The 23951-nt window shown below is 47.1% G+C and overlaps 1 protein-coding gene across 4 annotated transcripts in view; it reads right to left on the bottom strand.

The window, feature by feature from the left end:
• Positions 1–23951, bottom strand: part of ARHGEF28 (Rho guanine nucleotide exchange factor 28) — a 277359-nt gene that overhangs the window by 25704 nt on the left and 227704 nt on the right. For all 4 annotated transcript variants that reach the window (XM_029057848.1, XM_029057863.2, XM_029057856.2 and 1 more), the window contains 9 exons: positions 21982–22229; positions 20263–20385; positions 17863–17980; positions 15677–15931; positions 11820–11896; positions 10807–10985; positions 7970–8061; positions 7191–7373; positions 4548–4679 (listed from right to left, as the gene is read on the bottom strand). In XM_029057848.1, the coding sequence (XP_028913681.1) occupies positions 4548–4679; positions 7191–7373; positions 7970–8061; positions 10807–10985; positions 11820–11896; positions 15677–15931; positions 17863–17980; positions 20263–20385; positions 21982–22229 (1407 nt within the window). The remainder of the gene's footprint in view (positions 1–4547; positions 4680–7190; positions 7374–7969; positions 8062–10806; positions 10986–11819; positions 11897–15676; positions 15932–17862; positions 17981–20262; positions 20386–21981; positions 22230–23951) is intronic.

The raw sequence follows: 23951 nt of genomic DNA, 5'->3' as shown, positions 1-23951 counted from the left end.
TGCTGGAAACTTTGCTTCCTGTGAGAGAACCTGACTGCCAAGAGCTTAGTACAGTGTTCTACACACAGTAAGCACTCAAAAGATACGGGTGAATGAGTATTGAAAAGTGTTGACTTCTGTGAACATAATTACAGTAGATACTAAGTGATTACCCTGAGCTAGCACTTGGGTAGATGCAAGACAGTTAGATCAGACCCAGTCCCGTAATGGAGATGTGGAGAGGTTAGGGGGATAACTTTGGGTTTGGGATACCCAGAAGAAATCTGGAACCTCAAAAACCCCAAGTGGAGAGAGTCCAATCTGTTCTAAGGAGGAAGCTGGGGATATTGACTGAAATATTTAAGCTACTTGGGGATGAACTGATTAATTCCTATGCAGGAAAGCAAAATGCTAGTTTGATTTCCTTTCACTCCAGAAGAATTGCTATATTCAATACAATACAGTGCTCTGCATACAGTAAGCGCTCAATAAATACCATCAATTGATTGAAATAATCAATACGTGGTACTATGGAGAGAGACCATTAAAATGTGGGATACAGACTGTGTCCAACCTGATTAGCTTGCAATTCCTCTACATTTTAAGCTCCTTATGCTTTTTAAGACACAAAAAAAAAGTGTCTACCAACGGTTACACTGCAATCGCCCAAGTGCTTAGTACAGTGTTCTGCACACAGTAAGCGCTCAATAAATACAATTGATTGACTTACCCCAAGCACTAAGTAGAGTGCCTGGCATACAGTAAGCCCTAAACAAATTAACGACATGATGATCAGAGAGTTCTAGAAGTGAAAGGGCCCTGGATAGAACACCTGGCCCAGCCCCCGGCCTCCATGGCGAGAAAAATCTAAACCAGCTAGGGCAAACCATTATTAAGTTTTTTCCTTCAAGGTATGGACATTACAATACACCCTCCTTACGCTGCTCCAGTGTCTTATGGACCTGCTATTGTGGGAGTTCTTCCTTAAGGTTTAATGATCAATCAATTAAAATCTCATCGATTGAAATTTAAACCCATTTCTTCTGGGCTCTGTGGGTCAGCATCCCATCCATCCAAACCTGTGGGCCCCTTGCAGAGAGCTACTACATCACCCCTTGGCTGCCCCTCCTCCGCGAGAAAACAACTCCAGCTCCTCACGGGGCTTTCACTGACTTCCACTGGAATGGGTGTCCTTTCTCCACGCTTCGCCAGCGGCACGCCTGGAGTTTTGGAACGTTCATTCCTCCAACAACGCGAGCCTGGGCGGACGTGGGGCTGGAAGAAGTGGTCCCAGGACAGGGGGCACATGCACCCACATGTGACGGCTACAGAGCCGGTTTTCCTTAAGGTGGGGTTTGGCGACCCTCGCCCTTTGGAGAACCTAGTGTAACTTCCATCATTTCTTTCCTTGTTTCTGTCCAACTTTTCTGGACCTCTTGAATTTCTCTACATTCTCTTTGGAGGGTAGGAACTGGTCTTAGCAGCATGGAAGAGAGAGGAAGGGCTAAGACCCGATTCAAGCATGTGGTGCTCCTATCACTACAAGTCTCAATCATGACGCATTTTATTTTTTTTTAACACAGCATTAGACTATCCCCACCCAGGCATTTTCCTGCTGTATTTTTGCTACTTTTTCCCCTATCCAGAAGGGGTTTTTTTTCACCCCAAAATATTCCACATCTCCCATCCTTCATCAGGACCACTCTTAGGATGGACGTAATCCAGTCCCATGTTGCTGCCGAGCTACCGATGGGAACCCTCCACCCAAGTACGCTAGCTGTGGACCCTCCCCATAAAAGAGTGGTCGAGATCATATTGTCCTGGCTGGCCAGAGAGGGTGACAAGTGGCCCAGAATCAAAAAGCTTTCCTGAAGTCTTGATAGATAATAGCTTTTGCTCCCCACCAGCCTTTGTGTGGCTAGTCACAGATAGAGCGGGAAATTCAAAATGTCTGGCGCCACTTATTCATCACATACCCCAGAATGGTTTTTCTGGAATCCTACACTCTACTACGTGGTTACAAGTGGTCTCTTCCCATATATTGATGCTGCCCTTACTGGCCAGTAATTCCTGGGATCTCCTGCATTCTTGTTGTGGGCAGGGACTGTGTCTATCAACTCTGATATAATGCACTCTCCCAAGCGCTTAGCACAGGGCTCTGCACACTGTAAGTACTCAATAAATACCACTGAATGAATGCTTGCTCTTTCCAATTCTTAGGGACTTCTAGTGGCTCTGAGGCAACGTAGGCCAGTTGGATCAACTCCGACTGCCCTCCTGGACATCCTGCCAAGTCCTCCTGATCTTAAAATCCTTCCTTTACCTGCTTCTTTCCCTGTCCTTGCTCAGTTTGCCCACCTTCCCCGGCACCTGGGCCTGGTCAACTTTCACAGTTGATCTTTTGGAACGGAAGACCAATGGGCAAAGACCATAGTAGAAACTAGCTTTCCCATCACCTATAGGGGCCCACCGGGTTTTCATTCCCTTAGAGTCCTCTAGACTGTAAGCCCGTTTAGGGGAGGGAATGTGTCTATTATATTGTTACAGTGTACTCTCCCAAGCGCTTAGTACAGTGCTCTGCACACAGTAAGCATTCGATAAATACAACTGATTGACTGAGTTGACTTTATTAGAGATAGAGGGAATGAGGGGAAGGAGAGAGGAGGGGAAGAGAGAAGACGGTAAGGTGACACTGCATCCACCTACAAGAATGCCAGTGCAGCAGCAGCCAGCCCATTTTGGAGGCTAGTCCAGAACCAGCCTGGATCCAGGGGTCCAGTGGCTGCCCCTGGCTTGGGCCTGGCCTGCTACCACGCTGGGTCCAGAAGACTCACAGGGGCCAGACAAGTTACCCCGGTCTGCTGGGTTCACTCTGGGAAGCACGTCCCAGAGCAGGTCTGGACACCATGACCAGCAGGGGAATCAACTCTACTTCCCAGGGAGGCCCGAGGTCTGGAGTGACCCAGGCTGGGCTGGACTTCCTGGGGCTGTTCCAGAAAGGGGCAGTCTTTCTGGCCCTTTCAGACCCAGCTCTCAGTCCAGCCCAGTTCCAAACCTGCCCTGGAAGAGGGAAGGGCCGGACACCTCTCCCTTTTTCCTGCCTGCATCTGAAGCAAGATCAGATGCCTGGGGAAATGAAGGGGCAAGAGGGAGTCCCACAGGGAGGCTGGGATCCCCAGGGCCGGGCGGCAGGGAGTTCATAGACACTGCTGATGGATCAGACTGAGGAAGCAGTTGTGTGTTCTCAATAGCTGTGGGGCTAGGGAAGAGGGGCAGTTTTTCCCAAATCCTCTTTCCAACAGAACTTTCTCTGTCAGATGGTGGGATGCTTTAGAGAGGAAATTATCCTGTGCAATATAGCTCCCCTGAGGAACCTAGGCTTCGTCAAACTGGAAAATGTGTGTGTGTGTGTATGCGCGCGCGCCTAAGTAAATTCTTGAAAGGGAAAACAGAAAGTTAGAGAAGGTCTGACAGGAGAGGAAGAAGTGGTGGTCCCAGTATAAAAGAGCTTTGAGTCAGAATATAATACAGCAGGGATTCTGGGCACTGGAACAGCCAAGCCCTGACTTTTCAGGAATGACCACGTCTGCATTTTCTTCCTCTCCCTCAGCAGAAGGAAGGTTTATGATGTGTGAGGAGGGTAAAAGTCTCCGAAGACACAGTCCCTTTGAACAGGCTGCCAAGAATAAGGGATAATGGGCTGTTTTGTTAACTTCAGCTAGCAGCAGATAAGGATGGACAGGATCTTGATAGGCAGCCTTAGCCCAGCTACCTCCTCCAATAGTCCAACACTTGAAAGGATTGAGAAGTGGCAAGGACTAGTGGAAGAGAGCACAGACCTGGGAGTCAGGGGACCTGGATTCTAATCCTGGCTCTGCCAAATGCTTGCTGTGTGACTTAGGGCAATCACTTAACTTCTCTGGCCTCGGTTATCTTGTTCTCCCTCAGACTATGAGCCCATGCAGGATGGACTGTGTCCTATCTAATTAATTTGCACCTACCCCGGCACTTATAACAGTACTTGACAACATAGTAAACGCTAACAAAAACCACAAAAAAGCAGCATGGCCTAGTGGATAGACAATGGGCCTGGGAGTCAGAAGGATCTGGGTTCCAATTCCAGCTTTGTCTCTTGTCTGTTGTGTAACCTTGGGCAAGTCACTTCACTTCTCTGAGCCTCACTTACCTCATCTGTAAAATGGAGATTAAGACTGTGAGTCTCACAAGGGACAGGGACTGTGTCCAACCCAATTTGCTTGTCTCTACCCTAGCGTTTAGTGCCTCGTACATAGTAAATGCTTAATAAGTACCATAAAAAAAAAAGCCAAAGGATCACTCACCCCATGACTTGGACCTTTAGCTGGTCTAGAGGACTGGGGGCCCTTGTCTTACAGTTCTTACAGCTACCTTCCTCGGCTTCCCCATTGACTCAGGTGTACCATTCCTCTAAGGACTAGCGAAAGGCTTAGAAATCAGGTTAGAGCAGACAGGTTGGATCGACCTGTTGCCGTGAACACCACCCACTCTCCAGGATCCACCAGGGCCCAGGAAACACCGCTTTCACTTACAGGGAGCAGTTGATCCAAGAACTTCCCTGGCACAGGGCGTGGGGGCCAAGCCTGAGTTGCCACAACCATCCCCAGATTCCTGGATAGCGTCCATCATCTGCGTCGCTCTCATGGCGTCATGCAGGGTCTCCGCTAGGGAGAGAACACATCCTCTGGGTTAGAAAGGGGTGGGGGTGGACTGAGAGAGGATGCCTTCCTACCCCCAGAACAGCAGAGTAGCTGCTGGGATGCAACTTCCATTAGGTTGGCTAAGTTGCCCCTCGAGGATGAAAGCTAAAATAAAAATATCTTCAAAACGTGGGTGTCCTCCCAGAGTAAGAAGCCGAAGCTCCCTCTATCCATCAAAGGAAACATTTTGCGTCATCCATTGCAAGTGATGGACCGGGAAGGTAAATAATTTGGTAATGGGGTGGGGGAGGAGGGGAGAACTAGAGGAGCTGATGCTTTAAAACATCACCTGGGAGCAAAGGCCCCGATTCTGGTTTTACAGTAAGCAAACTGGAGTTATGAGTCTTAGTCAAGTTAGCAAAAAAGGCCTAGAGCCAGGAGCCCCTAGGGCCTGAACTGCCTGCCTGTCCTTCGAGCCCACACTTCTGAACTTTGACTTGGTTTTCTCTATTTCACAGAATATATGGAACTGGAAGAATCACTTGCCCAACACATTAATGCCCAGAGAGGCACGAATTATTTTACTTTAGTTTTTAATGTCTCTAGACTCTAACCTCGACTCTAGACTGAAAGTTCCATGCGGGCAGGGAACGTGTCTACTAACACTGTTATATTCTCCCAAGGAGTTAGTACAGTTCTCTGCACAGAGTATGTACTCAATAAATACCACTGACTGATTTATTGATTTACCTGGGGTGGGGATAGGATGAGCCAGTAAAACATAAAGCCGGGTTTTGGGGTCTTGCAATTGTTTACTAGACAGAACTGGTGTCCATGGGAAGGGCAAAGGACCAAGCTTTGAGATCCCTGAGGAGACAGGTCAGGGAGTCAGGTGTCAGATTCCAGCTACCTCCATGACTGTAAACTTCTTGAGGGTAGAGATTGTGTCCTCTAACTTATTTGTACTCTCTCAAGTGTTTAAACAATGCTCTGCATACAGCCTTTCAATAAATGCTGTTAATTGATTAATGACTTGACACTGTGCTGCTCATTAAAACTCTAGGCTGTTCAATCTGGGCCACTCAGATCTCTGAATGCACTTAAGTTACTTTTTTTCAGATGGATGGGTTTGGGTGTCAGAAACCTCCAAGCCAAAGAGCATTAAATAACACGCGTACAGGATCTTGTACATAATATCTTCAGTTTCCTCGGATTTAAGGACAATGATCGCTCCCACTGCCCCAGAGAAGCAGATTTTTTTTGAGAGCTGGATTGATAAGGTGACATCACTGACATCACCTGCCTCATCCTATCTTGGGATTTCCGGGCGTCTGATTTAGGCAGACCACTGTACTGGAGCTGGGAAGATCTGAGATAACCAGACTTCCAGGAGTTTACATTCTCATGAGCAGGGCTGGTGAAATGGATCGCAGGACTGAATTGCCTCAAATAGCTCTTATCTAATCAAAGAATCAATCAATCAATCAATCAAAGGCATCTGTTTAGCACTGACTGTGTGTAGAGCACTGTACTTAAGAAGAATTCAATGCACAAGATCCTCAGACTTGCCCTGGATCTGAAACCCAGCGAGTCAGCCCAACTAAAATACAGATTTGCAACTTTTAAGTACACCCAGTTCTGCCATAAGGGAGGTTTTCACTTGGGGTTCTGACAGGAATTCTACTTTCTGGGGGAATATTCACCTCACGTCATGAGGCTGCTTGGATCCTGCGCATATGGTGTTGGAAGAAACATCCTGTGTCACCATGGACACATGAACAAGGTCTTATTCTTAACACAGGGTTGTGCAAGAATGAAACCCCTGTGTTCTAGGACAATTGGGTGTACTCAAAAGGGATCTGCCCACAGGATAGGTTTTCACAATCCTGTGAGACAAAATGCAAGGAATCAACTCTTGATCATTTGGGAGGTGATTGTCCAGTTTTGTGGATTATCTTTGCCACTGTGCCCCGGTGGGCTTGTTGGCATCCCCATATTCAGGAAAGGTGGGCAGGAGAAATTTAAGAAGCTAAACTCACACTGGTCCATGCTCCAGCTCATAACACTAGAGAAAAATCTGAAAGTGGAGGAGGTTGAAATAAGGTTGTTTGGCCAACTGTGGATTTCAAATATCCATCCTACTCCATGCCCTACGGATAGTAACTGCCTTGAATGTGTCAGGCACATTTATTTTTCAAAGTGTTTCACATTAATTCTCACAACTTCCCCACGAGATTGGAGAAGTGGGTATTTTTCTCCCCCATTTTACAGCAGAGGAAACTGAGGCTTGGAGGGGGCAAGAGACTTGGCCAAGGGCATGCAGCAGGCCAATGGCTGAGCCAGGACTAGAATCTGGGTCCTGATTCCCGGACCTGTGCTTGTTCTGGCACGTCCTGCTCCCTCCAAGAGTTGGCTGCTTGAACCTCTGACCTCTGAGTCGGGAGGATGGAGGAAGGTGTGGGGGTTTACACAATTATCACCAGGTACCACCCTGAGGATCAGCTGCTAGGGGCCTGTTTTTCTGAACCAACTCACTTTCCTTCAGTGCCGCTGTCACCAATGACCCGGCTGGAGGTGCTTCTCTGGGATCGGGCTTGATGAGGAGGTGGGGCTCCAGCTGCACATCTCCGAAACCACTCATCTTCCCCAGTTCCGCGTAGATCTGCAGCTTCTCTTCCAGACAGTCGCAGATCTGCTGGTCCTGGATCCTGAGCGTTTCTGTGGAAGGTTTCCTGCAGCTTGTGACTGAGCTCATCATCCGTTCGGAAACCAGAGGCAAAGTCCCCTGACCCCTTGCCCCCCACCCCCATGATCTGGCTGATTCTAGAGGCGGCAGGGGGCTCATCCCAGACAAACTATGCAACCTGAGTTCCGAGGCCAGGAAGGAAATTTGAGACACTGTTCAGTGGAGTCACAAAGGGTGAATTACCACAAACACATAGCCACACCATTCCCTTATGCTTCATGCTGTCTTGGCAGGGAGTAAACAAACAGGTTTCATTTTCTTTTTATAAGCATCCACTATACTGAGCTTTCTTCCTGGTTTGATTTATTTCTTTACAGAATTTTGTCAACATGCTCCACAGTTTCAATTTCTTTCAGCGAATAACACTCAGTGCTGTGGGTGTGTCTTTACTAAGTGTTTGCTGTTTGCGGATTAGGGAATGTTAAGTCTGTTTGGGGGTGACAGGCCACCATGTTGGGGAAACTGGTTGTGTGTGTGTGGTGACCCACAGTGCCAACCGCCCCAGGATGGCCCCTGACCCTTCAGTTCTTTCAATTTTTGGATCGCGCCCTCCCCCTGCCTCGGCTACCTTGACACTGCTGGATCCTGGCGGCCACGGCCTCGGCTCTCCGTTTGTCCTCGTCCGACTCGTTCGCCTTCCCTCCTTCTTCCTCTGGACACCTTCCAAAGACAAGCACAATGACATTCGTGGGTTCTTCACAGAGCCCCGCTTGCCAAACAGACACCCAAGCTACCCCGACCCACCTGTCAGCTCTATCAGTCAGTGCTTGCTCTTTATAGATGGAGCTCAGGCGAGCACGACAGTGGTGACGTTCCAGTTCGTAAGTTCCTAGTGGGAAGGGATCACATCTACCGATTCTATAATATTGTACTTTCAAACAATCTCTTTCCCAGGTTCTTACCGGAAGATTCCAAGCTCATGTAGGGCAGGGAATGTGTCTGTTGTACCTCACCTCACTACTCTCCTACTAAAACCCAGCATGCATACTTGACTCCTCTAATGCCAACCTACTCATCGTACCTTGATCTCACTTATCTTGTCGCCAACCCCTCGCCCATGTCATTCATTCATTCAATTCATTCCATCGTATTTATTGAGTGCTTACTGTGTGCAGAGCACATGTTCTGCTTCTGGTCTGGAACACCCTCCCTCCTCAAATCTGACAGACGACTACTTTCCTCACCTTCGAAGCCTTATTGAATGCCTCCAGGAGGCATTCCCTGACTAAGCACCGCCTTTCCTTTTCTCCCACTTCCTTCTGCGTCACTCTGACTTGCTCCCTTTGTTCTTCCCCCATCCTGGCCCCATAGCATTTATGCATATATCTAATTTATTTATTTATATTAATATCTGTCTCCCCCTGTCTAGACTGTAAGCTTGTTTTGGGCAGGGAATGTGTTTATTGTTGTAGTGTACTCTCCCAAGTGCTTAATACAGTGCTTTGCACACATCAGCGTGGCTCACTGGAAAGAGCCTGGGCTTCAGATTCAGAGGTCATGGGTTCGACTCCTGGCTCTGCCACTTGTCAGCTGTGTGACTGTGGGCAAGTCACTTAACTTCTCTGTGCCACAGTTACCTCATCTGTAAAATGGGGATTAACTGTGAGCCTCACGTGGGACAACCTGATTACCCTGTATCTACCCCAGCGCTTAGAACAGTGCTCTCACATAGTAAGCGCTTAACAAATACCAACATTATTATTAAATGCTAAATAAATATGACTGAACAAATTAAAATTAAAGTTATATTATATTCTCCCAAGGGCTTAGTACAGGGCTCTTGCACAGAGTAACGCTCAATAAATTTGATTAAGGGGAACGTGAACAAAAATCACTTTCAAAGAGTGGGAGCAAGGAGGACAGCAAGAATATAGCAGAAAATAATATAAATACATTAGGGCAAAATTGCTGAATAAATTACTGACAGTAGAAATGATACATAGCGAATCCTCACAAAAAAAAACAGGCATATGTACATGAGTGCTGAGCATAGTGCTCAGCATTGAACCATTCTCTCAATTCTTGAAAACAGCAACTTTCTGTGCCTTTGAGAAACACTTTGCTAAAATGACTCTCCAATATGGGCATGAATTTAGATGTTAAAGGAACGGGGATTGGTAAACTAAAGAAGTATAGGTTTAGCGGTGATTTAATAATGGGCAAGTGTGGCCTAATGGCAAGAGCACAGGACTTGGGAGTCTGGAGACTTGAGTTCTAGTCCCAGCTTGGCCACTCACCTGCTGTGTGATCTCAAGTCAACCTCTCTTTGCCTCAGTTTTTTCATCTGTAAAATGAGGATAGGATATCTGCTTTCCCTATCTCTTTAGATTGTGAGTCTGTTTAGAACAGGAACTGTGTCTGATCTAATCACCTTATACCTACCCTAGTTCTCACCTCAATGCTCAGCACTCAATAAGCATATAATACTACAAATAGTAAAATGCAAATATGCAGAGATATGATTTACAAGAAAGCATATAAATGCCAAAAGGGCAGAAAAGGGCTCACATAAGTGTTTCAAGAACATAGAAGATCACAAGAAAGGCTGTTACTGAGTCAGACCAGTGGCCCTACCATTCCTGAATTTGTCTATGACAGTGGGAAAGGGCTGCTGGGAAGAGCCCTGTAAGATTCACGCTCCTTGGCCATGGTCCCAGCGTGGCCTGGAGGATAAAGCTGAACCAGAGGACCTGTGTTCAAATCTTGCATCCACCATTATCTGCTTTGGGACCATAGTAAGTTACGACTTCTCTGTGCATCAACTGAAAAATGCTCTTCCTCCTGACTGTGAGCCCCATGTGGGACAGGGGCTGTATCCAGCCAGATTAACTTGTAGATACCCTGATGCTTAGAACAGTGCTTGACACATAATAAATGCTTAACAAATATTAAAAAACAGAGAGAAATGTCAGGTTTGACCATAGCACTGCTGGGGAGGGGTAAGGGGGAAGGGACTGGGGAGGAGGTGAAGCAGGGAAGAGGAAGAACAGAGGGAATGAGGAGTGGGGGAGTGGGGGAGGATGGAGGAGCTGGGGGAGCAGGAAGGAGGGAGAACAAGGGGAATGGGAAGTAGGGGAGTAAGAGGAGTGGGGATGAGGAAGATTGGGGGGAGTGGGAAGGATGGGAAACAGGAAAAGTGGGGAAGAAGGGGGAGCACGGGAGTGGGAAGGAGGAAGATTGGCGGAGTGAGGAGGAGAGTGAACAGGGGGAACGGGGAGCAGGGGGAGCAAGGCAGGAAGGAGGAACGGGGGAGGAAGGAGGAACAGGGGAGGAAGGAGGAACGGGGGACTAAGGGGACCAGGACCCAGAAGCAGGCGTGACAAACACCAGGACAGAAAGAAGAAATGCCAAGATTCCATCCGGAGCAGTTCCAAACCAGAGTCAAAGGAAATCTGAGAACTTTACCTTTCTACTGCCTGCTGAATCCGCCTCATCCAGTTATTCCGCTCTTCCTTGGAATTGGTGTGAATCTCATACATCTCTGGCCCCGCAGACGAGGCGCTGATTAGAAACATCCCTCGCTCCTCATTCGCTACTTCTCTGGCAATGAGCTTCTGCAGGGAGATGACGGAGGGTTTCTGGTCCTGAGGAAAGGAAGCAGAAGAAAAGCTGCTGAAATACGGTGGTGATGCTTTTGAGGCCAGAGATCTATGAGGAAGGGGTGAGGACTGGCCACCCATTCCTTAGTTGCGGGGCCACGGTTAGGAGGGGTGGGAGAGGGGACGCTGGGAACTGGTGAAACCCCTGGAGAGCTCAAACTTCCACGTAGCCCCTAGCACATCCGTTAGCAGACCCTCATGTCTTTGGCTTCCCCAGTCTACTTCCAGGGACCAAGTACAGATATTGACACATAACAAATGTGCTCAATAAATGTGGAAGAGGAGGGAAAGGAGGAGGAGGGGTGGAGGGAAGAAAGAAAGGGAGGAGTGGGATGGGGAGAAACAGACAGGAGGGGAATGAGAAAGAAGGGACCAGGGGAAAAAAGACTGTGAGGAGGAGGGAAAGGAGGAGAAGCTGCTAACAAGTCACTCACTGGATTGGCTCTAAGGTGCCATGCGCTGTGGGCAGATTTTCCAGATGAGTGGCTTGTCAGAGCCCAGACAGTGCTTAAGGCATTTTGTTAAAATCAGGGCAGAGGTCTTTATTTTTTCAGTTGCGACTCACCTTGTGAGTCTTCAACTTGGTTTGCCAAGTAAAGCACAGGATGTTTTTGGCTGCTTTGGGTGATGGGATTTTCACCTTAATTGTGGAACAAATGATCAGGTAGGGCCCACTTGGGCACTTCTGCCCCAGTGAGAAGAAAGTGTAGTGGCCCACAACCTTACACCAGTATCATTCCCCCAGGGACCTGGGGCATCACGTTTCCAGTATGATCAAGAGAGTTCCAGTGCACATTAAAAGGCCCCCTGCATACTCACAACTGCTGCAAAGATGTATTTCTGGTCTTTCTCTTGTAAAAACAGCAGCACATCTGTTAGAAGCAGAGCTAGGATATCTGAAAGAAGGAAGAGTTTTAATGACGGATATTGGAGTTCATTTTCCTTTGTAAATACTACATTCATTTTCTGCAAATGAAACAATTAGAGAAACACCCAAAATGGGTGCTGGTAAGGGATGGAGAAGTCTATGCCCTCAACAGCAATAAAAAGTAAATCTGATGCCCTGTTAAAAATGTAAGAGTCAGATCACACACTTGGGAGTGTGTGTGTGTGTGTGTGTGTGAGAGAGAGAGACAGAGACAGAGAGACAGAGAGAGAGGGATGACTAAACTCAATTGAAATCAATCAATGATATTTATTGAGCCCTTAATGAGTGCAGAGCACTGCAGACCACTGAGAAGCAGCATGGCCTAGTGAACATGGCACTGGTGTGGGAGTCATAAGAACCTGGGTTCTAATCCCAGCTTCACCACTTGTCTGCTATTGGGCAAGTTGTTTAACTTCTCTGTGCCTCATTTACCTCATCTGAAAAATGACGGATTAAGACTGTGAACCCCATGTGGGACATGGACTGTGCTCAATGTGATTAGTTTGAACCTACCCCAGCACTTAGTACAATGCCTGGCACACAGTAAGTGCTTAGCAAATATCATTAAGAGTACTTGAGTGAGCACCATACAATAGACTTGGTAGACATGATCTCTGCCATCAAGGATCTTACAGTCTAGAAGGTACTGTTCAATGCAGGACTTGGTTTTCTACTTCCTCTTTCCCATAGGTGGGATTCAGTGTCTTTCACATAAAAGCACCCAGGGAGAGCAGGGTGTCCTTTCTTTAGCAGGGATCTGATCTCAGCAAAATATTCTGATTGCAGCAACTACAAGATCTAGGGTTGGGGAGAGATAATAATAATGCTAGTATTTGGTAAGCGCTTACTATGTGCAAAGCACTGTTCTAAGCTCTGGGGGATACAAGGTGATAAGGTTGTCCCATGTGGGGCTCACAGTCTTCATCCCCATTTTCCAGAGGAGGGAACTGAGACCCAGAGAAGTAAAGTGACTTGCCCAAAGTCACACAGCTGACAAGTGGCAGAGCCAGGATTCAAACCCATGACCTCTGACTCCCAAGCCCAAGCTCTTTCCATTGAGCCATGCTGCTTCTCAATAAGATCAGCAGCAGGTTCAAGAGGAATTCGGAAAACTACAAGTATGAGTGGGACATAATGATTCCCGGGGCGAAAGTTATGGACACGGAGGGAAAACAAGGAATATGAGATGGTGCATTTGATGGATTGCAATCACCATCCAGGCATCCTGTAGCCACTTGGAAACAGCATACCGAGCCCAGAATGGCACTGCTCAAGATTTCGTGGTGTTGTGAAAGGTCTCCAAATGGATCTGAGGGTTTCCTTGCTCAGGGCACGTATGAACTAATGCTATTATTAGTTCAAGTTGATGTGGCATTCCAGCTCTCAAGAACCCTTCTTTGGGCTGGGAACTCATCTTCCCCTTCTACTTTCTTTAAGGCACTTACAAAAGCTAAGCCTGATTGATTGAAATATTCTGTAGTTGATACTTTCTACGAAGGAGTCAAAGCACCGAGCCAGCCTAATGAAGTAGGCGTGTCCCAGCTGAACCAAGGACGTATGGTAGCCCACCTTCAACACTGTGCCACCTGGTAGACAACAGTTAGTGAGGGGCTGTTTTACCATGGAAAACTGAATCCACAGATTAATATTTACGGCGACACACATGCCCAAAGCAGCACACCCTGAAAATCCCCAAATCTTATTTTCCACATTAGTTCTGACCTCTTCCCTTGCCAGTCCTTCATCAGAGCAGTTAAGGAGGAGAAACGTTTGAAAAGTGAATTTCATAATCTCCATCCTTTCCCTTTTCAACCAAGAGGAGAAGCAGCTACAGCCCTGAATATCCTGTAAAGAGGATGAGTGAGTTTTGCCCTTAGAATAATACTCACTGTGTTTGGCGGTGGTGGAGTGTGGGCGAAAGGGTGGAAGGGAGACAATCTCTGGATGCAAAGCCAGAAGTAGCCATTCTGGGAAAGAGGACCCTTACCCAACCCAACGTTGCCAGGCCCCCAGGGCAAGGACTACTTTTGTTTTGACTAGAGGGTCGATACCATCCCATTTACGTGATCTAGCGGAAAGAACACGGGCCCGGGAGTCAGAAGACCTGGGCTTTAATCCTGGCTCTGCCATTTGGCTGCTGGGTGATCTCGGGTAAGTCCCTTAAATTCTCTCTGCCTCAGTTTCCTCATCTGTAAAATGAGGACTCAATACTTGTTCTCCCTCCCACTTAGAGTGTGTCCAACTTTATTATCTTGTACCTACTCCGGCACTCAGTACAGTGCTTGGCACATAGTAAGTGCTTAATAAATAATATCACCATCATTTACATTTTGTTTATTCTGCGCACCACAAATTGGCCATCCACAGACATCACTTAGAAAAAGCGGGACGGGGAAAAAGCAAGGCAGGGAAGAGGGACATGGGGCTGGGTGACAGACTGAGCTGAATACAGGTGAGTCTGTATTGGGGAGACGGAGGGGTTGCGGGAGGAGAAAGGGAAAACGGGTGGACACACTGTCCCTACTATCGACAGCAGATTCCCTGAGACCAGTTCTATGACCCACGTGCGGAGGACATGTGCAGTGTGCTTCTCGCTCCTCACCCTCAGCTCTCCGGCCAGTGAGTCTCAGGAACCTGACTCATGGGCCCACTGCTCCTTGGCTTAGACACGCCCATCTCTGACACACAACACTGCTTACCGCCACACCCAAGAGTCGGAGAGGAGCTGGATTTTCGGGCTTCTCCCGTTTGCCTCACCAAACCCTAAAACGTGCTCTCATGCAAGCCAGACACAGAAATGAGAGGTCAGCTCTTTGCTCCAGGCCCATAGCTCCCAGCTGGTGGAGGGGCGGAGGAGGGAGAGGGGTCAGAGCTAGTTGCCTGAGGTCACACTGTGGACATGGCCCGCGGAATGGCTGGAGCCTAAAAACATTCAATAGTATTTATTGAGCGCTTACTGTGTGCAGAGCACTGTACTAAGCACAATTCGGCAACAGATAGACACAATCCCTGCCCATTGACGGGCTTACCAAAAATACTCCATGGTCTAGAGGGAAGAGAAAGGGCCTAGAAGTCAGAAAACCTAGGTTCGAATCCCAGCCCCAGCATGTACCCACTATGTGACCTAGGGAAAGTCTCTTAAATTCTGTAGAATTTATATTTAAATTTCCCTCTAAACTGTAAGCTCGTTGCGAGCAGGGAAGCTGTCTACCAACTGCAATATTGTACTCTTCCAAGAGCTTAGTACAGAACTCGGCACATGGTAAACGTTCAATAAATACGATTGATTCTCTATGCCTCAGTTTCTTCATCTGTAAAGTAGGGATTCAATACCTGGGTTGGGTTTTTTTGGCTTTTTGTTTGTTTTTAAAGGTACATGTGAAGTGCTTATTTTAAGCCAAGCATTGTAATAAGTGTTAGGACAGATACAAGTTTATCAGGTTGGACATAGTCCCTCTCCCACATGGGGCTCACAGGATTTAATCCCCATTTTACAGGTGAGGCAACTGAGGCACACATAATTTAAGGAACTGGCCCAAGGTCACATAGCAGGCAAGTGACGGATCTGGGATTAGAATCCAGGTCCTCTGACTCCCAAGCCGTGCTCTATCCACTTCGCCACATTGCTTCCTACCTCCCTCTCAGACCGTGAAGTCCATGTGGGGCGGGGGTTGTCTCTACCCACATGCTTAGGACCTAGTAAGTGTTTAACCGTGGCAATTAACATTATTACCATTCGACACCCTACCTTTGAAACGTCCCGTAGCGGTCTTCCAGTACACCAGCCCGTCGTGCAGCAGAGTCCGCTCTCGGCCCAACAGGGTTTGCTTCCGGAAAACGTGGCCGTTCTTGAGCTTCGTGCAGGTTTTGTTCTCGATCTTATTCAGGATCTCCAGCCACTTTTGCTTTTTCTCATATTCGTTGACTTTCAGATCCACAGTGGCAACCATGTCCTTGATCAGGCGGAGGGCTTTGTGTAAATCTTTCTGTTCTTCAGTTCCTTCTGTGGGAATCCAAAAAGTCCCAGTCCATCAGACCAGACCAGACGGGAGGTAACCCAGGCTGGGCAGCAGGGTTCAGGGCAGGGGCTGGGCCGGTTACAGTGCCCCAGGGACCTGAGCTCAGAAGTCACCCCTAATTCTACTGGCCCTTCGGTGCCAACAGGGTGAGAAAGAGTCTGAGTCAGAGCCTGCAGTGGACAGGGAAATGGACTAGCCTCTGGGTCTCTTCAGGGTACCTCTAAGCTATGAGCTTGTTATGGGCAGGGATTGTCTCTGTTTATTGTTATATTATACTTTCCCTCAAGCGCTTAGTACAGTATTTTGCATACAGTAAGCACTCAATAAATATGACTGAATAAATGAATGCCGCGACCCATCCATCAATAGAATGTACTGAGCATCATCATCATCAATGGTATTTATTGAAAGCTAACTATGTGCAGAGGATCGGTAGACGTGATTCATTCGATCACATTTATTGAGTGCTTACTGTGTGCAGAGCACTATACTAAGCGCTTGGAAAGTACAATTTGGCAATAGTGACAATCCCTACCCAACAAGGGGCTCACAGTCTAGAAGATCCCAGCTGCCAAGGAGCCACTTAGATAAGCTAGAAAGGAGATCCCCCTGGTGCTTCCGAGTGGCCAGGAGTCTCAGACAAGGAGCATTGCCCTTTCTCTCTTCACCTGGCCAAAGTAGGGTGGCTCGGAGCCAATTCCAGAAAGCTTTCGCTTAGCCTGTTGGGGGAAACCAAGTCACTACAGAGAGCAAGGCCTTGGGAATTCTGCCTGCAGCCCAGACTGCTGAAATATGTGTGATACACATTAGCATGGTCTCCGATAACCATTCCTGAAAGCCCCAAATTGCCATTTTGAACAATAATCACGATCAACACTGTGGGATTTATTAAGAGTTTAGGACGTACCAAGGATTACCAGATAATACCAGATAATTGGGAATGGTGGGGGACACGATTCTAAACCCTGATGGGGCTCACAGTTGAGGCTGCCTCACTGAGTGAAATAATGAAATATAATTCTCACCAGGATTTCCCAGGATCTCAGATTCTCTTTCCCGGCCACGCTGCCCATAGATTCCATTAGTGGAGGTAAGAGGATCGACATTTTGTTTTTGGTAAAATAAATGGGTTAAGTGTTTAAACCACAATGGACTACGAGCTCTGAAACTCTGGCTCTCCTCATCTTTAAAGCCCACTAAAAAGCCCAGCCCCTCCAGGAAGACGCTGCTGCTTAATTCCCAACCTCCCACCCCTTGTATTTATTTTATTCCTATCCTCAGCACTTTTGCACTTACGGATGTGTTTTTAATAATAATAATAATGTTGGTATTTGTTAAGCGCTTACTATGTGCACAGCACTGTTCTAGGCGCTGGGGGAGATACAGGATAATCAGGTTGTCCCACGTGAGGCTCACAGTCTTCATCCCCATTTTACAGATTCGGTAACTGAGGCACAGAGAAGTGAAGTGACTTGCCCACAGTAACACAGCTGACAAGTGGAAGAGCCGAGATTCAAACCCATGACCTCGGACTCCCAAGCCCGGGCTCTTTCCACTGAGCCACGCTTTCTCTTCATTCACATATTTATTTCTTGTTTTATTTGTCCATTCCAGTATTTATTCAGACATTTCCTCCTGCTCTATTGGTAGTTCTTCCTGCTACATCCTAGCTCCTTCCTCCCCCTGCTACTGACTGTCTGCAAATCATCTTTTGTCTATTCCCTCATTAGACTGTAAACTCTTTGACTGAATAATTCTGCCCCAAACTAATTTCAAAGCTGCGTGCGTTTTATCTTCCAGGAAGAGCATTGTGGATTCCTGAACCAATACATGTGTGCTGTGTTTTAAGTTCCCACCTATCCTAGGAAGGAAGTGTGATTAAAAAAGTAAAAAATGGCCAGAAACAATGTGTTACCTGTAGAGTACCGTAATATCCTTTCCACCAAAACCGGGTATTTGGTGATGCGCTGAGTGACCAATAGAATGCATTCTGGAATACCTCGTCGACGAGCCAGAAGATTACTATTCCGCAGCTTAAATAAAAATAGATATTTTTAAAACATTGGTGAGCATCGATTTTTAAATGGGTTACACATCCCTAGAATAAAAGCAGGAAAACTTGACATGCAGCAAATGCCCTAGTTGGGCTCAAGCCCCTCCGATGTCTGCCTACTCACCGAGAACTCAAAGGCCCCCCGGATCACTATACATTTGGGAGCGGTTTGATTACTCCACTATCAACCTAAGGCCAACAGGAGATTCCCAAAGGCAGCAGTGTGTAATCATGTGTCTTTTTTTTGTTCTCTACTCATGTCTTCCTCCCCCTCTTTACTGTAAGCTCCTTGTGGACAGGGAGCATGTCTACCAACTCTGTTGTACCGTACTCTTCCAAAAGCTTAGTACAGTGCTCTGCATTCATTGATTCATTCACTCGTATTTATTGAGAACTTACTGTGTGCAGGGCACAGCTTGGGAGAGTACAATACAACTATAAACAGACACATTCCTTGCCCACAATGAGTGTACAGTCTGCAGCCAGCAAGAGCTCAATAAATACCCCCATTGGAATAGGTTGGATTGATCAATTGACTGATTCTTGTGCAGGGAAAAACAAATTTCTACAGGGGCAGTCGGTGTTATTGGGGCAGAGGGCGGTCACAGTGTTCGCCAGGGAATGTTCCTGTTTACTGTTGTACTGTACTCTCCCAAGCACTTAGTACAGTGGTCTGCACACAGTAAGCACTCAATAAATATGACTGAATGAATGCTAAGTGGGGGGCAGAGCAGTCACAGTGTTATGTGGGGGGTGAGGCAGTCACAGTGTTACATAGGGGTGGGGCAGTCTCAGTTTGACGTGAGTGGCAGGGCAGTCCCAGTGGTACGTGGGGTGCCTGGCTGCTCCAGCACCCCCACGGGGAGACAGGAGAACCTGATACCGGCAGGGCAACGGCTGGCAGAGACCCCACGTCCCATGCCCAACTCTGCAGTTCCTATTAATGGTGGAATCCCCACCAGTCTGCCTTTTCCCTTCCCCAAAGCCTCCTCAGTCTGATCCCCCTCACCCCCAGATGCACACACACACCACACAGGCCCAGACCCAGAAGCGGGCCTGGGTCCCGTCACCACCACCTCCCGCCACCCCTGCCTGGCCCCATCCCACCCTACCCACCCAGCCACAGCCAGGTTCAGGTCCAGCCACCTACTGCCACCCTGCCCAACCCTTAACTCCAAAGCCCCATGGGCTGCTCTCTGGGTCTCTCGACTCTCCCACTCTTGGTCTCTCCTCCAGGTAGTGCCCCGAGTTCCAAAGACCGGAGCTGTCTGTGAGCCTGCTCCTGCCCCAGGGGGAGGAGGGGTCCCCAGTCCTGGGGAACCAATGGGAGGCCCTGATGGCTGCCCAGCTCTGGGGCCCCGTTCCAGTAGCTTTACGCCAGGATGGCCCATTTCCCCAGAGCCCTTTCTTTCCTCCACAAACTGGGCCCATTTTGCAGTGAAAAGATGTATCCTCGCCACGCTAGCGCAAAGGAGGTCGAGGGGACATGATGCCCCCACTAACATCGTTTTGGGCGGCCTCTTCCCCTGTGCCATCACCAGAAGAGACAACAGGGAAATCTCCTGTCTGTGTCTCTCCTCTAAACGATCCCCCTGTACTACCACCTGCAATACGTGGTTTTCCGGATCCTAAATGGATGGGATATGTACAGGGGTGGGGCTCTTTATGTTGTGGCTGCTGGAGTTAAGCCTCAGTGCAGGGCCTGTTTCTCCTCCAATAACATTTTTGAGCCCAAGGTCTAGCAAATGATTCTAGAAATATAAACATAATATAAACAAATTAAACATAGAAGGAAAGGAAAGGAGCTGAAATCACTCAACTGTGGAAAGAAAAATACCCTTTCACCCTGATGAGCATGTGCTGGTCTCCTCTCCTTTCTCTGAGAAGCAAAACCAGAAAGGGTGGGTTTGCTGGCCCAATTTAAAGTTCCCACAATGCTTAGTGCCCCAAATCGCCTAAGCGGATGGGATTGCCCACAGTCCCTAATGTTTCAAGTTGCCTTACTGGATGGAATCTGGCCCCATTCATTGACCGGATACTTCTTTAATAATAATAATATTGATATTTGTTAAGCGCTTACTAGGTGCAGAGCACTGTTCTAAGCACTGGAGTAGATACAGGGTGATCAAGTTGTCCCACGTGACACACAGTCACACAGCTGACAAGTGGCAGAGCTGGAATTCGAACCCATGACCTCTGACTCCCAAGCCCATGCTCTTTCCACTGAGCCACGCTGCTTCTCTTTAGAGTTCCAAGACTTACTTTGATGAAATTCTGGAACTTTTTGCTCTGCTGCAGCTCTTTGAAGAGACTAACTGCTTCTTTATGATGGCTACAGAATTCTCCGTATATTTTCTTCATCTTATTGGCATTTTCTTCTGAGAACTATTGGGAAGAACAGTTAAATGGCAGCTATTCTTAGAGCAATACAACCCAGTTCCCCTTCCCAACCTATAATGAATTACCCCACCATGAAATTCCTCTAGGCAAACACCGCCTTAACCCAGATTCTCCAGTTCTCAAACAATGATGAGGCAAAGCATAGGAGAGGGTAGTCAGGGGTGGCAGGAAAATGAAACTTATTTTATGATCTTATGCTGTGTCTAGTGTAATCAAATGAAAGACTATAATTAAATGAAAATTAAAAGCTCTTGCAAATAGTTAACCAGTAACAAATTCTGCTGAGGCTTAGTGTCTGAAAGTCATCCACCATGACTCAGTGGTTTTGTGCCTTCGATGATTTGATTCCATTGGACAGATCAGCTGTAGACTTCAGTGTTTCACACAGAGATACCCAGGCCCTAAATCATCATCATCATCATCAATGGTATTTACTGAGCACTCACTGTGTGCACAGCACTCTACTACATGCTTGGGAGAGTACAATATAACAAAGTCAGTAGATATTTTCCCTGAGCAAAATGAAATTACAGTCTAAAGGGGGAGACAGACACTGGTATAAATAATTTATAATATATAATTTATAGATTAAATTATAATCCATTTTCTAACTCAAGATGTGTCTCCCTCAATTGCAGTCCTGTCCCTTCCTAAATGTCCTCAACCATAGTTGTCGTGAGTTCATACTGCTCCCTTCCCCGATCCTCTTTATCTCGTGGCTTAGTGGGAAGGGCACGGGCTAGGGAGTCAGAGGTCGTGGGTTCTAATCCCACCTCTGCCACTTACTTGTCAGCTGTGTGACTTTGGACAAGTCACCTAACTTCTCTATGCCTCAGTTACCTCATCTGTAAAATGGGGATTAAGACAATGAGCCCCAGTGGGACAACCTGATAACCTTGTATCTATCCCAGCACTTAGAACAGTGCTCGGCACATAGTAAGTGCTTAAATACCATCATTATTATCTACTCTTTTTTATTATACTCTCCCAAGCGCTTAGTGAAGTACTCTGCACACAGTGAGTGCTCAATAAATACCGCTGATTGACTAACTCTGCTCTAGCTCTAGGGTGGCCCAAGTGGAATTGGAGGAATCTGGCCACCCCTCTTTTCTAGCTACGTCATATATGGAATCCGGCATACAGGAATAGTAAAGAAGTACTAATAACTATTTGCTTACGATGTGCCAAGTCCTGAACTAAGCACTAAGGCAGATACAAAATAATCAGGTTGTACACAGTCCCTGACCCTCATGGGACTCACAGTCCAAAGTAGGAGGAAGCAGGAAACAAGATTTAATACTCATTTTACATTTGAGGAAAGAGAGGCACAAAGCAGTTAAGTGACTTTCCCAAGGTCACACAGAAGGCAAGTGGCGGAGCTGAAATGAAAACCTTGGTCCTCAGACTCTCAAGCCTGTGCTCTTTCCACTACGCCACTGCCGCTTCTCTTCTTTGTGGACCCAATAACTGGGGGCGTGAGCCCCCAGGAAGACCCCCCAGCCCCACCATTCCCTCCATCCCAGCATCTCTCTGGAAAATACTGGGATGCTTTGAACCCCCAGAGATTGGAGTTGGTCTTACCTGCTGTACGAGGATGTCCCCGATTCTAGTGATTATGAAATTCTGATCACTCCCTTCGCAGGACGCCTGCCGCCTCTCCTTCAGGCAGTAGAAGAAATGCCTGTGGATCTCCAGCAGCTCGTCTAAGCAGGGAAAGATTCTGTCCACGGTGCTGTGGTCGAGCTGCAACTCCTCCTTCATCCCTTTCCTGAATATTTCTGACATGATGAAGAGGGTCTGGATATGATGCAGTTCTGTCTGCATTAGCTCTGTGGAGGAACACAGTCACTTCTGTGAACGTTTCTCTCAGGATTGTGGCAGTGGACATTGCAATTCATTAGCTAAAACTGTATAGGCTAAAAATGGTCATCCGATGATTTTTAATAAAGGAGTATTAATGGAGAATTAGTAAAACACCAAGCAATTTCTTCAATAATATCAATAATAACATTAGTGCTATTTCTTAAGTGCTTACTCTGTGCCAAGCATTCTACTATGTCCTGGGGTAGATGCAAGACAATCAGGTCCCACATGGGCTCACAGAGAAAGTAGGAGGGAGAACAGGTATGGAATTCCCATTTTGCAGATGAGGGAACTGAGGCACAGGGAAGTTAAATGATTTAACACAGGGAAGGTAAGTGGCAGAGATGGGATTAGAACCCAAGTTGTCTGATTCCCAGGCCCATGCTCTTTCCACTAGGCCATGCTGCTTCAAGTGCTCAGCACACAGCTAGCACTCAATAAATACCACTGCTTGATTCCATAGTATCTGCAGGCTGAACAATGACTTTACAATGTCATTTGAACAAATTCTCAGTGGTAAAATAGGAAGCAAAAATAGACTGCCATCACAAATTACATCTTTAACTTTCCGGATAACAACTAAAAACCAACCAAGCAAGCAAGAAATAGCAGGTGATAATTATCTGCCCTTGATTCCTGTGTCACCTTCTTCTCAAAACCTCCCCTCTCTCTGCAAATATGCCAGTCAGTGGAGGTGAAGAGGACTGAGCTTGTTTGGAGAAGCCCTATGGTCTGCACAGGTCAATTCCAAAGTTCAGTCCCGTGAGGTTAGAGCTCACAACTGGGGTTTACAATTACACACCCCCTCATATCTGACAGAAGATTGATCACTCTCCTTACTTTCAAAGCCTTATTAAATGTGCATCTCCTCCAAGAGACCTTCCCCGACTAAGTCCACATTTCCTCTTCTCCCACTCCCTTCTATGTGACCCTTGGACTTGGATTTGCACCCCTTACTCGCCCCCATCCCTCAGTCCCACAGCACTTATGTATATATCTGCAATTTATTTATATTAATGTCTGCATCCCCCATAGACTCTAAGCTCATTGTGGGCAGGGAACGGTCTACCAACTCTGGTATACGGTGCTCTGCTCTATAAATATGACTGGCTGACTGACTGATTGATAGAAGTGAATTCTCTTGAGAGGAGCTGCAGTCCTGGCCAAGCAGAGTAAATTTCTTAGGCATTTTGCTTGTCTCTGCTAGCAAGGTCTGGACTCTACTGGACTGGCTATATTGAACTTCCAGGCATCTTATTAATAATAACAACAGAGAAGGTATTTACTACAGACTGCCTCTATGCTAAGTGCAGAAGCAGTGTGGCCAAGTGGAAAGAGCACAGGCCTGGGAATCAGAGGACCTGGGCTCTAATCCCGGCTCTGCCACTTGTCTGCTGTGTGACCTTGAGCAAATCACTTAACTTCACTGTGCTTCAATTCCCTCATCTATAAAAATGTGGACTAAATCCTACTCCTTTCTATCTAGACTGTGAACCCCATGTGGGACAGGGACTGTGTCCAAACTGATATCCTTGTAGATACCCCAGCGCTTAGAACAGTGTTTGGCACAGTAAGCATTTAACAAATACCATAATTATAATTATACAAGGATATGAGATCAGACACAGCCTTTGTCCCATACGGAGGTCTTAACCTAGCTTTACCCCCATTTGGCAGGAGAAGAAACA

Source organism: Ornithorhynchus anatinus, chromosome 1 (assembly GCF_004115215.2).
Source record: "Ornithorhynchus anatinus isolate Pmale09 chromosome 1, mOrnAna1.pri.v4, whole genome shotgun sequence".
Lineage (NCBI taxonomy): Eukaryota > Metazoa > Chordata > Mammalia > Monotremata > Ornithorhynchidae > Ornithorhynchus > Ornithorhynchus anatinus.
This window is presented reverse-complemented; position numbering and strand designations above follow the sequence as displayed.